Source organism: Xylocopa sonorina, chromosome 3 (assembly GCF_050948175.1).
Source record: "Xylocopa sonorina isolate GNS202 chromosome 3, iyXylSono1_principal, whole genome shotgun sequence".
NCBI lineage: Eukaryota > Metazoa > Arthropoda > Insecta > Hymenoptera > Apidae > Xylocopa > Xylocopa sonorina.
Genome location: NC_135195.1, coordinates 2,439,336 through 2,455,955, shown reverse-complemented (window position 1 = coordinate 2,455,955; position 16,620 = coordinate 2,439,336). Strand labels below are relative to the sequence as shown.

The 16,620-nt window shown below is 35.9% G+C and overlaps 2 protein-coding genes across 3 annotated transcripts in view; one reads left to right on the top strand and one right to left on the bottom strand.

The window, feature by feature from the left end:
* Window positions 1–16,620, top strand: part of LOC143422490 (regulator of microtubule dynamics protein 1) — a 297,728-nt gene that overhangs the window by 119,724 nt on the left and 161,384 nt on the right. The gene's annotated exons all lie outside the window — the stretch shown is intronic.
* LOC143422475 (potassium voltage-gated channel subfamily KQT member 1-like) overlaps window positions 1–16,620 on the bottom strand; it is a 75,698-nt gene that overhangs the window by 30,830 nt on the left and 28,248 nt on the right. For both annotated transcript variants that reach the window (XM_076893140.1, XM_076893141.1), the window contains exons 3-4: window positions 5,696–5,786; window positions 722–848 (exon numbers count right to left, since the gene is read on the bottom strand). In XM_076893140.1, coding sequence (XP_076749255.1) covers window positions 722–848; window positions 5,696–5,786 — 218 coding nt within the window. The remainder of the gene's footprint in view (window positions 1–721; window positions 849–5,695; window positions 5,787–16,620) is intronic.

Genomic DNA, 16,620 nt, shown 5'->3' with positions numbered 1-16,620 from the left:
AAAAGTCGCCTCGAAGAATTTTTATTATCAACTGTTTCGTTTAACTGAAGCAAAATTGAAGTCGATATTTTCATTAGTTTTTGAGACTGAATTCCTCGACAGCCTGTAGCACATTTTTTGGGTCATCCTATGGATCATTCATGGCTTTTATGGATTCATGCTTCCAACGGTTAAAATAACAAACACTCAAGGGATATCGGATTAGTTCCTCTTTATATCATATACAAATCATAGAAGACACAACGAATTGCAATAGAGATTGAAGAACCATTATTAACTCGCTAACGTCTACTACATGAACTCAAAATTGAAAGACTAGCTGAAGAACCAGCTGTTAAAACGAACGAACTTGATCTAAAAAAAATAAAAGTGAAGCAAACCGTTGAACTGGCGTAGAACGATACGAATCAGAAAATGAATAATCGATTAATTATGGACACGTCCGCGGCTCATGGAGTTGGAGAGAATTCGATCAACGACAGACTTTATCGATCTCGGTCGGTAATCACGCGGAGCGAATCTATCATCGTCGATTAACGCAATAATGAAGTGGATCGACGCGGGGAGAACAAACAGTTTGCCGTGGTTTCAACTCAAAGAGGGTGCATTCCCCGTCTAATTTTAGCCGCAACAATCGGACAACGGGGGATATTGGATTAGCCCGCGGGCATCGGGCTAATTGACCGGAGGTCGGCTGCATATATTAATGAAACGCACTCACCTATGATACAAATTGGTTTTCGTATGAAACGCAGCCTGCCGCAGCAGCCCATGTACTTCGACCTGCACCCGGCGCTCCATAGTCTCACCAGGTATTCCACTCCGAAGAACACCACCAAACAGATCTCCTGTCAACCAACGGGAATGTTTATGACAAACGTTGCGAGTGCATTAGTATTACACGCATTAGTGTTTCTTGGTTTCTTTTTTATGCGCGGAGACACGAAGCGGATTTAAATTTCATCCCTTTATAATGATGTTTCTCTGTATAATTCGAGGGGGTTGTAATGAATTTCTTGGAATGAGCGACAAGTCAAATGGATGACTATTCTTATATGGTAACATTGCCATAATTTTTATATATTTTTATATATTTTCCTTTTTCGTCGCATATAAAAATGAAATTCGGTTTAGTTATGTGATGTATCTGTAATGCGTAATAAAACAATTAAATGTAATAATATAATTTTAAATACTATCAAGTTAAATAACATTATATTTCTATCAAATTTATCTTGATATATGTAAGACTGGAGTTACGTGTTAATTGAAAATTATAAAAGGGAACTTTAATTAAAAGAATATTAGAAAACACTCACTTATAACTATCAATTTCATATTACACAACAGTAAATTCTTCTGCTAAACAGTTCAAAGACGATACCTTAAACATTAGAAACAATCGATCGAATAATGTTTTATAATAATATATTAATTACAAATAAGATAATTTACTAATTACATGAAAATAACATCCCCTAAATGGAAGGGATATTCGATGAATCAATAGAAAAAATCGTGTGAATAGTGAATAGTGTATAAACTAACTTTTATAAAAAAAGTAAAAAAGAAGCGAAAAATACTTTCAAAATAAACAAAATTAGAAAGAAGAACAAATACACGAACACGTAACAGAAAAGTTAATTCAGATAAATAAGAATCTAAAAAATTTGTGTCTGCCTTATCATGAGAATTTCAATACGTCAATTCGTAAAAAAGTAACCTGCTCGCAGTAATGAACGACAGAAACGTTGAAACGTGAATAAACGACTTAATTTTCGAAATGTGAAAATAATACCTCCGACCAAGTGATAATCGTAATAACAACGAGAAAGACACTTCCGTGATGACTTTCCAGGCTAGTCATTAGTTCCCTGTTCTTAAAATAAATGTGCAACCGACGCGACGTTATACATATAGAGACGCCATATCGATTGTACGACCTTTATTGCGATGTCTCGGCGCCCTGGAAAAATGGGGACATCGATGACAGAGTCACGATGTTTCGGTGTCCTGTGAAACTTTCGCGTTCCCAGTTACGTTCCACGCGACTCCACAGTTAACGTTGCAATTAATTTTATAATTAAGCGACCCGGTAGATAATTACGGAACGCGATGAAATTTAGAAAATGGAATTCATAACAATTCTGACAGCAATGTAAACTAATTTATTTATAATGAAATACTTTCTTTTTTAAGTAATGTAAATTAGTTACGCTTGCAAAGTACTTTGGAAGTCTTTCGTAACTTCAAATATCGTAAATTTGAAAAATGAGGAGTGAACAATTTCTACGTATAAATTTGAATAAAAATTACAACTTCAGATAAATGAAAAATGGAAAGAGTAATTGAATCATACGTACTTTACTAAATTAAACTAATAAGGCCTTCAACTAAAAGAAATGTATTTCACGTGGTACTTTCATTGTTCATCTACAAAGAAATTGTGATTTAAAAGAAACTATTCACGTTCGCTTTACCAATCCAGTTTCTTTCCATCGTTACACTGTAAACTTTAACATAAACTCATATTTGTACCATCAGAAACGAAACATGACTTACACAGAAATTTCTTATCATTCAATACACGCACGACCTTAAATAGATCACGATTAACATTTCGCCTATTTAAAAACGCGTATGATACATACACTCCCACAACTCGCTACAAATACGAAGACCAATCCATTTCATCCATCAAGCCCACGTCGACCGTCTCCCGCCATCAGTCGCGCGTTATCACCTGAACGAAACAGTCAGGAAAAAAAAAGAAACAGGAAGCAAGACAGGTTGCCAAAGAAACTTGGACGATAAACCCTCCACCGGGGTCTATTTTTAGCCCGCCACGCGGAAGAAAGCCGGAAGCGAGGGGCGGCGTGTCATTAGGGCGAAGACGGCAACTTGTCAAGGCACGTAATATTCGCGCAGAGAGCTTTTCATGGTGTGTACCGAAGATATATACACAAGCAGGATCCATGGTTTGCTTGGACATGGACGGACTTACGCGGAAGATACCTTTTCGAAGGGAGAACGTGCCCCTCCGATACCCCAAATACCCTCCAATGTCCTTTGCCTTTATATCCCCGTTATAGAGCGCATGGTCATACGGCATGCTTGTACAATCTTGGAGACGTTTCGTTTCAGAATTTCAGACGTGTACGTTAAAACGTGCCTAGTCAAGGTAAATTTAGAAAATAATGTACAAGGTTTTCACTCTAAATACACCGTTTCGTATAGCAAATTCCATTCCATTTGCTCAAATTTTTGCTACAGATTCAATGTAAATTTACTGTTTAAAAAATATTTAGGTTTCTTCACTCATTTAAAATTCTTTCCAAATCCGACAATCTCACGATCTACACTGATCTGGTCGCTCTATGCCCACACTTGGCGACCAGATACGCACGCTATCCTAACCCCAACATTAATCCAGTTAGTGTCCACCCTTAAGAATTCTTAAAATCCTTCAATTTGTACCTAAAGTTTCCATCGCGTACCAACTTTCACTTGTTTATGACCCATTTTCATTTCCTTGTGTTCTTCCTGGAAACGTTCGCTTTCTTAGCTTTTCCTTTCCTCTTCGTACGCGTTTTTAAGGAGCGACATTCTCGTCTGCGTCAGTCGTCAATAGTCGATCGTCCAATTCAGTTTAGTCAGTCAGTCAGTTAGGCATTTAGTTTTAGCTGTAGCACCATTCCTTGAATATAATTATCATCCTATATGTTACAGACATTGTTATCGTTATCGTTATTATTATTGTCATTGTTAGCTAAAACTAATGGGGCTGCTATACATCTCCATACATTCTTGTATCTTCTTCGTAAATTTTGGGATGCCTACTGTCATTAAGCTTAAGGATTATACGGTAGTAGTATAAAGAAAGATAATATCAAATTTCACAGGGCCTATACGCGAGCTATTACTGATCATGACTGTTATTTTGTCGCCGTCAACAAATTATTTCATCCATATACCTTAATAGTATGCATAATTTAATTTTTAAAATAGAAATTAAAGAAGAAGAAAATTACTCTATTGTTATTCTCTATCTTCCACGTTTCAACTGAAATTCTGATCAATATCTATGTAATTTATGAATATCTGCAGTATCCTCGAATGAACGATCAGCTGAATCTAAACAAAAGGCGAACGATACAATGGACCCTCGAGCTGCGTTCCCGAAAAGAAAAGCAACCTCTCGAGGGTTACGCAAAAGGCCCGCTGGAACGTTAAACGACGCCTTGGTAGATAAATCGGATAAAGGAGATCGTTCGCCGCGATTTCACGAGTGACCGTTCGCGGGGAACAGCGAGCCCTTTGTCGACGGAAATTTCGCTTCTTATGAGTCGTCGAACCTCGGACGAAGTTTCTACTTGGACCTGGGATAATTAATTAAGCCCGCTTATCTTAACCAAACTTCGGTTGGATTACTCGCGGAACGCAATCCCGAGCACGGTGTCTCGAAGCTTGTTTAGGGGCGCGCGCTTCCGCGTAGCGTTTGGGGGAGTTTCGCGGGCAAACAACAGCGAAGTGGCATTAAGCCTCTGTATCGATGAACCTAGTGGTGCTTAAGAGATTGCTGCAGAGGGGAGCGTTAAGGGATATGTAAAATGGGATATTTTTTATTTTTTAGTTCGCGCAAATCATAATAATATATATTTTATTTATTTTAGAATTTGCATCGATTGATTAGCTCATTCCATATTCTCGTTTCATTTTTCAGCGACTATATAATAAATAAATATTGTAAAAATATTATAATATTGAAATATTGAATGTGATCAACGAATGTCTTAGTAGAAAATTTATACATATTCAAATAATTATTGTAACGATTGCTTTCAATACTGTAATTATTTAGCACTATGATTATTTATTTTCTGGGGTTATTTCTTGCGATTACTGGTTTCCTTATTTTTGTTTTTATGTTTACGGCATTTGAGTGCAATGGGTTTTTAAAAAAATCCAAAATCGAAATTCTGAATTTCTAAAAGTGTCAAGAAGCACGATGAAATTTACGACAGAAAGAATATCTGTTCCCTCCTACGACCTCAATGAACATTATTGTAGAGTGTTAAGCTCAGGTTTAGGTTCTTTCTAGGTGTAAATTTAGATTTAGGGTTTCATGTCGACCGACGGGACACGGCGACTCACCGTCGCCGTTTTCTTTTAACTTTAACCTTTCGCACTTGACGCCTTTCCGGACGTTGACAATAAATATTATTTAAATAGTTTAAACAGTTTCTATTGCTAACGTCAATAGAAGATTTCGGGTAAACACGCATTTCTTATGTTTAACTTTCGTAATCATTCATCAATTCTGATGTCCACGCAGAGGGAACATCCTAGTACATAGGATTAATAATCGTTGTGAGAAGAGAGGAATCGAAGTCCTTTGGCCGAAGAGTCGGTTAAGGGTCGTAGAAAGTGATTAGATTCCAGATATAGATAGATTTTAAATTCCATTATTCTGCAATATCACAAAAATATGCAAAACCCAAAAAATCCAAGTGATCGAAAAAAGATCGAGAAAATCTCAGCGTGCAATCAATTTGATTCTTCTCATCGAGTAGCTGGCACTTTTAGGGAATTTGAAATTACGATAAACGAAAAATGAAGAGAATAAGAAATTGTTAAGGTATAGCAGAGATGTTCTATAATTATAGCACGATGAACGTGAAACTAGCGTACTTACCATCCAAAAAAGGGTTTCATTCGCGAAGCTAGTGTACTGGTCTATCGTTGACAGTACGCTAAATATGAGGCATACCAATACCACCATGAACCTGCAAAAAAGGAAACAATCTCGATTAGTCGATTCGTTTATACTCGCGTATCATTTTAAACAATTGAACAATTTTCTGCCATAGTTGAAATATATGAATATATGAATAAAGTGCAACTAACACAGAACTGCACGACTAAGCCGTAACGTTATTTGTTATAATATATTGCACACAAAATTCATTGCAGTTTTGTTCGCAACGAAATTCCAATGCAGATTTGTTATATCAAATTCTACACCATGGAAATTTCTACACACCGAATGCATGGCAAAATATAAAATTTCAAATGTACCTAAAAATGTGATAGCAGAGAGGGAACATGTAACTCATGCACAGCCCAGTAACACAATAATATATATTTTAATATAAAACAATTATACAATAATATCATACATGTTAAAATCACCAAGATAAAGTATCTCGAAAAACATTGAGAAGTAGAAATAAGGATCGCATTATCATATTTATTAAGAAAATATTAATAGAAAATACATCTCAATATATAATTACCTATGGATTATCTTAAATTACAATTTTAATAACGAATGCATCGAAACGTAAATGTGATATGTTCAACTTTTATGAAATTTATGTAACAAATTTGTTACAATTATTTACCGTTTACATATTAATTATTCAATTCCTCCCTTCATTCCTTTGATCCTAATATTTTAAGTAAATAATATAAGAGATACGAAGAATAATATTTCAGAAATGTAAAATGAATGGTAAGAAAATGAGAAGATCCAATGATTTTCAACCAACAGTTTCTAGAATAATATCCTAATTTTTCTGTCAAATTCGAAAGGCAGACTTGCGTGCTTAAACGCGGAAGTAGAATAAAGAACGCACGGAATGAAAAGATATTCTTCAATGGTTTTTTAATTAGGCGGAAATTTTTAAACGAGAGAGCAACCAACGCAACCATTTTGTATTGGCATGCAGAGTTCATAGGAGGAGCCAGCAAGTTCCCATGTTCCACGAGATTATGTCTAGTGGTCGGAGATACGGTTCCCGCTGAGACTCTCCGGAGATATTCTACTTGCTATTTGACGTACCGTGACATTCTGTTACTGTTTGACTTACTACTACGACCATCTGATTTCCCCTCTCGACTCGAACATTAAAGAGAGACTAACACCAGTCCGCTCCGATTTTATAGTCGCACAGAAACGTGCAATGAAGAAGAAGACACGCAAAAATACGACTTTAAACAGAAACATGATTAAATGACTCTTCTGAAGCGTATTCATCCTCGACTTTAGTAACTGCTTCTCATTTCGTTCAGATCGCAAAATGATTGCACTGCTTTCCGTCCATTCTCGTAATGGTAAAGCATAATATGACGAATATAATTTTCGACACGCATTTTTATCAGTTAAACATAGAAAAACGTACATAATTTTTTCAACAAGATAACTATTCCCCCCTTCGTCAATTTTGTTCTGTTTCACCAATGTTAAAATCTGATCACTTTATACTAAACGATTAACTTGTATTTGCAACTGTGTCGTCATGAGATCGAATGATGTTTGTCTGCTTTTCATAAGCCATGACGATCACAGCAGAGAAGAAGTTGATTAATACTTAACAATGACAAAAAACTCATTGTTCTTTATTTTTTCTTTATATATACTTCTATTTTTATAAATCGCATAATTTAATACATCGTACATATTATTACATGCACTGACAATTTCACCATTTCGAACGTTCCCCAATTTTCCAGTAAACAGTCATTTCCAGCATAAAACTAACTTTGTAATCGTACAATTAATCGTGTCCCAAAGTTAGATGCATACAACATCCGTACGCTATTGATTAATTTATACTTTTCAAAAAACCGCATCTGTACGTATCTCAGAATGAAAATTTCTCAGCTTTCAGATATTTCAAAACTTCAATTGCAATTGAACAATTGCAACGTTGATTGCTTCGAATAATGTACAAATCCTTCAACGAGAACACTACGGTTTCAATTTTATGATAGACATATGGTTTGAAGATATCATTTGGTTCGATGTTCATCAAATGATAAACTTTCGGTGAACTGATGAAACGTAACGTGTATGATCCCATACTGCATACGAGTAATCGAATCTACACGGATTTGAAGGGACCAACGAAAACCGTAATCGCAATGCGGTTATCAATTACCCGCGAATTTATACGCGTTTAGATCACAGTATTAAATCGATCGCCGCTGTTTCAACCGTTGTTTAGTGTGCTTCGGAATTTTTTAGTAACTAGGAAAAATGTTCAATCGGAATTAAACGGTAGAAGTTGGTTCCAGGCCGTTCCACGACTCGTATTTTAAATTTGTGCGTTTAATAACTGAAAGATGTTCGTGTTTGTACGACAAAGTACAAACTACCAATCGTTTCTACGTCATGATTTCATATTCTATGAAATAACTATTTTTATAATATAGAATAACAATATTCGTGAACAACTATAAAAATGAAAAACTGATTTGGGTTTCCAAAATTTTCGGAAAATCTAATAATTTCTAATCTCAGGATATTTTAGGAAACACTTTGCATAAAATTGTGTATAGAAAACAAACGCATTGCTGTTCGTTATAAGATTTCATCTTTACAAAAGAAACACCCTGTATATTATACTTCTGGCATATTATAAAATGGCGTACAATACATTTTATATTTATAATTATATTATAAAATTTGGAAGAAATCTTTTCTTCTTCTAATTAAAATTATACTGCTATTTGAATATCTTTATGGCTAACTATATAAAAGTTTAGTACAAGTTACAAAATAGTTCTGGTTCGTGTTGGACTCGAAATTAGCTTCACAGTACATTACAAGTTCGGTAGTTATAAACTCGGTAACTTACGTGTCAATCACGTTTGTGGTATTCCGTTGTGCATGCTGCTTGGCAACGAGTAAATATCATGAAAATTTCAAGCAGAAGCAAATTTCAGTTAATTTTACTCCTAAGTTTTATGTTAAAGTTCTCAGAAAAGGACTGATTTTACAATGAAGCCATTTTATTTCAAAGTAGAATAAGTCAAATTTTAGAAAAAGTGCGTTATTGTAAATATAAAGGAAGAAATCGCTAACTAATCTTCTAAAATTCGGTTTACATTTAAAGAGACGACTTTTATATATGTAGAAACATTAATTAAACATCTGGCGATAAACACTTCACATGTGTATAAAAAAGTCGGCCAACCCCTTTTCTAATTGTACGCAGAAATCTCGATACATGCGTGTATTTTCAATCTCGTTATTTTCGCTCATTTAATTGAACTTTAGAAAAACGAGAGAGTAACAGAAATCGCGGATATGGAAGGAACTCCATCGTGTTTTGCTGCCACGCGAGCAACGAAACTTTCCAGATCGTTCGAGCAAATTTTTCCGCGATTCTACACAGGACAAATTCAACTGAGAAACGATTTAATTTATGCCCGTTGTTAGCAGCAGCACGCGAAGAAGATCCACGAAGCGGGTTCGGAATAACGAACGAAGCAACGCGATGGAATATGCACGAACACGATATGTAGGCCGCTATTTAAGAGTCCGGAATGCAGATACCGCCGGATTTCGCAACGCGGTTCGAATACTTTCATCCAATTTCTGGTTAATCCCGCGCAACGCGTCACGAGTTTTAACGGAACAGCCCGACGTTTGATTAAAATTAATTGTCCGGGAATTACGACGATTGTACCTGAACGCTGTGTACGCGAAATCAACCAACTGGAAGTTTCAACTTGTCGTTCTCAAATTTCGTGCGCTGAGTTTAGTGGAACTAAAAACAGTTAATAATTAATTATTCTGCGACAGTTGTGTGTAAAATAAGTCGTACTTTGAGCTTCGAAATGAACGGAGGTCCATTTTTCGCCAAATATCCAAGAATAATATAAATTTCGTAAAAGAATATACAATCATTCCTCCACTTTCACTCGATACCCCCGAACAATAAAAAAATCCATTCAACAGAAATTGAATTGAATCTCTGAACACCCACGATGTCACAATACCACGTATCGCGTTCCAAAAAGCACGGGGTGCCGCGTTCCACAAAAAAAAAACTCGTCGCCTAAACCCGTCGTCAGATAACAAACCCCTTAACCCAAATTTCCAGTACAAAACAGCACGCAAAGCCCGCGAACTCCACCGCAAAGAGGAGAATAAAGCAAAGGGAAAAAAAGAGTGAGACGGTGGTGGTGTCTTGCGGTGCGATTGATACAAGAAGAGGTACCGCGTACCACCTTGAAAAAAAAAGGAAATTAGGAAAAAAGGAGGCGAGGAAGAGGGAAAAGAGATCCGAGCGTGGAGAACAATTATCATAGTAGGTCGACGAAGGTGACCCGCGAAGCGAGGATGGCTGTGGGGTGCGCTCGGAATTATAGTCGTCTGACACGCCATCTTAAAGCGTGTTCCACGGCGAAGCCGACTTCGTTAACGCGCGGCTCGTCGTTACTTAACGAGCTGTCGCTCGCTAATAAATTACACCCAGAAGCGGACGAGCTGCGGCAATTACCGATGCCTTCGGATTCGCCGCGAATTTAACCGTTCCTGTCGACGATGCGGGAGAACGCGTGGATGCCGGCCACGTTTTAATTCGAACCCCTGTTCGACGCTCTCATTGATCGTCGCTACTGATTTTCCTCGTTCCTTCCTTCCACGTCGCTAATTGATATTTATATCAACTGTGCTACCACTTCCGTCGCATTCAACGTGCATTAATCATTCTTTTTAATATTGTCACAATTTTTATTTATTTTTAGCATGAAACATTTTTGCGAATATCATGTTTTTGAAAGGATACGCGTGGCGTTACCAACTTCCGCTTCTCAGCAAACACATTTACAGTCATCTACTTTCGTTACTCGGAGGTACATTTTCGATAGGAAATTGTTTCAAAATTAATTTCATTTAATTCACGTCATCTACAAAAGAGAGACGCTCGTTCGCTCCGTTTTTCAAATTTACATTCACTTATTTCTTCACCGTTCAAGATAACACATCGGAATTTTTCTTTATAAAATCTAGATTTTTACTTTTTTTAAGTTTCTCTTTAAGTTTATTTAAATTGTTAAGAAGTTGTTACTTGTTAGTAAAAATTCTTATTAAAACTCAAGCAATATGAAAGGTAATTAGGATGAAATTATCTTATCAAACGCCACATACGCCACTGAAATGGCTCTCTCTGTTATATAGATATGTGTGGGATAAAACGAAGACAAGAGAATAAATAAAAAGACAAAAAGGCATTAACAGTATATTTAATCAATACAGATCTACTCTCTTTCGAGGTTGATTGTTTCCCTTATCCATCTTCTTGCCTAGCCAGCTCCACCTTGCTCCTCGACTGTTCTTTCGTGTCGACTGTTAGCCTACTGTACATCATCGGTCAGCAACCTACGACCCACGGGTCACTAAGTTACCCGTTTGGAAATTTCAAGTGACCCACGTGAGTTCTGCAAACAATGTATAACGTAATAAAAGAAAAAAATTAAAAAACATCAATATTACAGTATTTACCTAAACTTTCAGATCATATAAATAATAAGATTAACATTTTTATTCGATTATAAAGTTGTAATTGTAATAATATAATATATTTTGAAATATTGTGATCAGTTTTGTCTCACAACGAGAACAGATTGCAGGTCTCTTACTATCGCACGCATTTTACTGTCCACATATTTATGTTTAACGTATCGCTTGACTAATCATAAAAACGTGGCAAAATTATATAGTGTCCTCAAAATATGGTATAAGAAGAAGAAGATCACGATACGAATGCGAAAATTGTAATGTGGGACTTTAATTCTAATTGTTCCTTACTTCAAAGCGTATCACACACAATTATACTATTAATTAATAAAGTATACGTCTTTAAATACATTTATTGCGTATTTTTCGAATTCCTTATACGAAAATGTACGAATAAATTATAATTTACACCCTTAATAACAACTCTATTCCAATGTAATGTCATAGTAAGAAGCGTCGAAGATTAATGATATTTTTTGAACTATTAGAGAATAAGTTTGAAACTTATTCAGAGAACTAGAAGAAAAACTAAAATAATTAATCGAAAGAGAGATACTTAAATGAAACAAAAATCCACCGATAATTTTAAATACTTGGTCTCTAAACAGATTTAGATACTAGATGGAATATAAGAATTTATAATGCAAAAGAAAATACATTTTGTACAAATATATAATACAATTTCGCAGAAAAGTTGCAGCAGAATGCATACTGAAACAGAAGCAAATCGATGCGTTTACCGATCAATCTGTAACGAGCGTACGTTTTCCCAGGCCACGCGATACAGAGTCGAGCACTCGATGCGTTCGCGCCTATCACTCGCAGCTGCATCCTGGACGTTATTGATTTTTTAAACGACGCGTCTGCGACTACGAGAATTCAGTCACCGAACGAATTCATTTTCAGCATTGACGAGTCCTTTGATCGTGCCATCTTTGATCTCTCGTGAAAGTGCCGGTATTTATACGAACAAGGATAAAAAAAGGGACCACAACCAGGAAATGGTATCCGTTTCGTTGCATTCTTGTGCAACGAAATTTGCGAATCGCTAGCTTTCCATCTAAGAATTACGGATATTTGAATTGCTGTAACTTCGTAAAGGAAAATTGTAGAATAATCTACCGCGGCTCATTTTAAAGCGAGAAGCTACTACTTAGTCTTGAATTTCATTTTCTCGAAGATTGTTTTCTGTTGCATAATGGGCAACGATATTGAAGTTGCTTTTTCTCATTTCAGGTTTTACAAATGAGAAGAAATTTCTTTTGAAATGGTTTTGCAAACGGAAGTCTACCCTTTAGAACGTGCCCAAAAAAGTTGACGTACGATTTTTTTCACCGTTTTATGCAACACTGCTGTTGCTTTTATTATTACACGTATCGAACAAAATACGTGTGCTGGCGGGCGTGTGGTCCACGAGTGACCGCGAGTGTTTGCAGCATCCGTTCAACCACCACTTTATAGATGATATCATCCACATATTGCGATGACCGTCAAAACTAACTTTAGTTAGTGACCCATATAAATATTGCATGATGCGTTGCCATATTAATTCACGACCGCCCACAAACAACCACCAGCCCAGTTTCGTGGTTCCAACGAGCCTCGAAAATGCTCCGTTTCAGTTCAACTTTATGAGCTTGAATGAAGTTTATGAGCACTTTTGATCTGGGAGAGGAAAGGGATGATTCCACTATCTGGAATTGAATCTAGGCCCTCTCATCGCCAAGCCATGATTACAATCTTAACTAAAATGTCCCTTCAGATTTTTCAATTCTTATAATTCCCTTTCTGTTAGGCGCGTAAAAATCTCCAAGTCTTATATGCTAATGGTCACATTTATTTAAATATCCCTTTTCCTTCGTTCGATCATACATTCATTATTTTTTTTTTTTTTTTTTTTTTTTTAGGATAATTGTTTTATTTTCAATTGAGGATGAATCAAACTCGCTTGCTCATATAATTGATATGCAATAATTTTTAGAGGGAAATCATAAAACACAGTTGTCATATTACTAAAAGATGAACCCTAAAATGTAAATCAGATACAAAATGAAAGAGATTGATGATACAAATCGATGGATAAGAATTAATTTCACGAAGGCACACACAAGCGGACACAATAGTCTATACAGCAAAGGCTCGGCGAGCCTAATTGCGACCTCGGCAATTTACATGCAAATCTCGTCTGTTACATTCGATAATATATAGTTAGTTGGCTACGGAAAAACGGAGCGAGAACTAGGAGTAGAAGAAGTGGAAATTTTAGTGTTACTTTTATTATTATTTTTATGTATTCCTAGCCCTGTTTACGCGCAAATATCACGTAAAAAATCTGTAGTTAAGACTTATAGTTAATCTACGATCGATCTCACAGACTTCTAATGTAATAGCTTTCGATAACGACACCTCAACTGCTAAAGTTTTACTCTGTAATTTTAATTAATTTTTCTCGCAGCTAATCATTTCACACCACGATTACTGGGTCACCTTATATCCCTCGCTGATCACCCTAACTAACGAATTTATCTGTTCAATTAACGTTCAATTAAATTTCGATTAAATTTCAGTTATGTTTCACTCGTTCGTGGTGAAATCTAAACTATGTCTGACAACATTGAATAAAATCAGCAAAACATGAAATAATAATAATTAGAATAAATAAAATATTTGGAAAGTATTAGAAAACAATGTAGGACTCTTTTAAAAGTAATAAATTGTTATAAAATAAATTTTTTTTTCTAAGTATCGAGCGATTGAACGGTAAATAGTTGAATTCGTATTTTTAAAATGCCATAAGACTTATACCTTGCTGACAAGCATCTATGAATAACAGAGTAATATTTTTATAATTATAAATATACCAAAGATTTCAATTTTAATATTACTATATAACAATGAAACTCTAAAACTTTTATGTTATCAAATTATTTGTAATTTTTAAGCAAAAACATAAAAATCAAATATTAATAGATACGAACAATGAATAAAAATATTAATCGATACACACAATCGAACATTCACGAATCGCAGATAAAAACAATGTGAAAAGTATCGTTTGTATTGATTCGCGTTGATCGTAGACCATTTAATGAAGCGATTCGTTTGACAGGGGATGAATTCTCGAGCAAGCTTCTCGACCGTCCTCCACTATGAAGAGTCTATCATCGTGTCTGAAACGCGGTAACTATATCTACGAGCCACCCTGAGTATACGACGAGAGGAAACTGTACACCTAAGTGGTATTTGTTCAGAAAAAATGTTTTCCAAACTTTTCTCACCACGGAACACTTCCCAATCCTACAATTTTCTTTTCTTAACAACTTTAAGATAAATTTGAGTTTCTGGTTATAATTTTTCTTTTCAAATTGTTTTAAAATGTTTCATTCTTCTTTACTTTCAGTTTCACAACTTTTCGCGGTACGCTTGACGATTGCTTGTGGAATAAAAGGAGCGAACATTTGGGAAACGCTGTTAGGGAGCTTCCTCTTATTTGTATGTCTGTTGGATGACAACTCACTATCTCATGAAACATAGTTACTCAAAAATAGCTAATAATAAGTGACTGCTGTATAAACTTGAATAGGTTACTCATCCCCTGTCTCGCTTCTAACTTATGTCCCATCCTTAACCCTTGGCTACTTCCTCGAACCTTTGAAACTGTTCTTTCTTCAGCTCCTTACAAATCCTTTAAATACCAAACGGCGAAAAATCCAGAACAGAATTCTTCGCTTCGCGTTAAACTAGAAACCACGTACCTCTCGAATGAAACCTTCCTTTGGAGTTTGAAACGCGTCGTACTTAATTCGACATATCTCTAAATCGAGTAAGTTCGATTGACAATTGCTGATCGGAAAAAAGAATGTTAGATTCTCCCAAGCGACGAGCGATAAAACACATCCGATGACACACAGGGCGACATTTATCTGCAGGCATTTGGCAAACCAGCCCGCGACAAATCACCACCGCAAATCGACAAATAACGAGCTCGCGCGTACGTACATACGCCGTGGTCGAAACATTCGCTGGCGACCATGCACGCGGTTAATATCGAGCGGAAACGATTGGTAAAGTAATACAAACCGCCGCAATTTCACCGTTCGTTGAAAATGAAATTCCCACGCCAGCCAGCTGGCCAGTATGCCGCCTGTTATTAAGCGGCCCGCGTCTATGGTTGACTGACCGTTCGTACCAACTGAGGAACGCGCTAACGAAAACTGATTAGTACAATGTTCGATTATTTCAATATGTCAACGTAGAAACAGAAATGTATCTTGTGTTGAGAAATAGAATTCTGGGTATACACAGTGAAAGAAACCCATCGGTCCGAGCGAGCCTCCAACTGTTTACGCCTAAGGCTCTGGAAGACTAACTTTGCGTCATCATTAGCGTATTATTAGGTTGTAATATAGAAAATGTCCAATTTTTGGGATTAACTTCAAATGCATACAACTTTTTTAACGAACAATATTTTTAATCAAAATAAGTTTCTAGCTTTTAATTCCATTTTTATAAAAATCTGGTCTTCCAGTATTAATATATTCTTTAATGGTGTCTTCAACGTTTGTTTGATTCCTGAAGGTTTTTCCTTTCAAGAAAGGAAAGAGATCCAAAAATGGTTCACTGTGATTTCGAATCAATAACGAATCGCATATTTCCTGACGGTGAAACTTTTGTCGATCGTTCGATTCGTATTCAAGTAACGTAATGGTACTTACATCGAATTCTCAGGAAAATTCTCTGACCATTTTTCATAGATTTTCTTCAACTGAGAGCTTCAACTGCTCGTCAATAATGCTCTGCTCTGGCCAACCACGAGGCTCATTTTTAAGGCTTTCATCTCTGGTCTCAAATTTTTTATACCGTCGACCAACTGTACGCTCATTGATTGCATCGTGATCAAATGCATCGTTAATGTTTCGACGTGCAGCTGCGTTCTTACCACTTTTCCGATCGTGCAAGAAAAGTCATCTCGCAAAACGAATCGTGAATTCGTGAAAGAATTACGTAGAAACATTTTAATGTTTTTTATTAAAACAGAATTTAAAGTAATAATGAATCAAAATCAAACATTTCATATATTACAAAGTAATAGCACGAAACGTCATGAATACGACAGCAAGTAATACTTGTTCTTATTTTTGTTATCTATGTAATGGTTATGTATGTATTTGTGATACCTTTTTAAATAAATTTATGCAGTTTCTGTTTTTATCTTGTTGCACTGGCTTATGAACTTACTTTTTTCAGTATACTGTTTTGTGAGTTTTCATGTTAATATTGGTAAAATGTCGTTTTCGCAAGGGAAACTC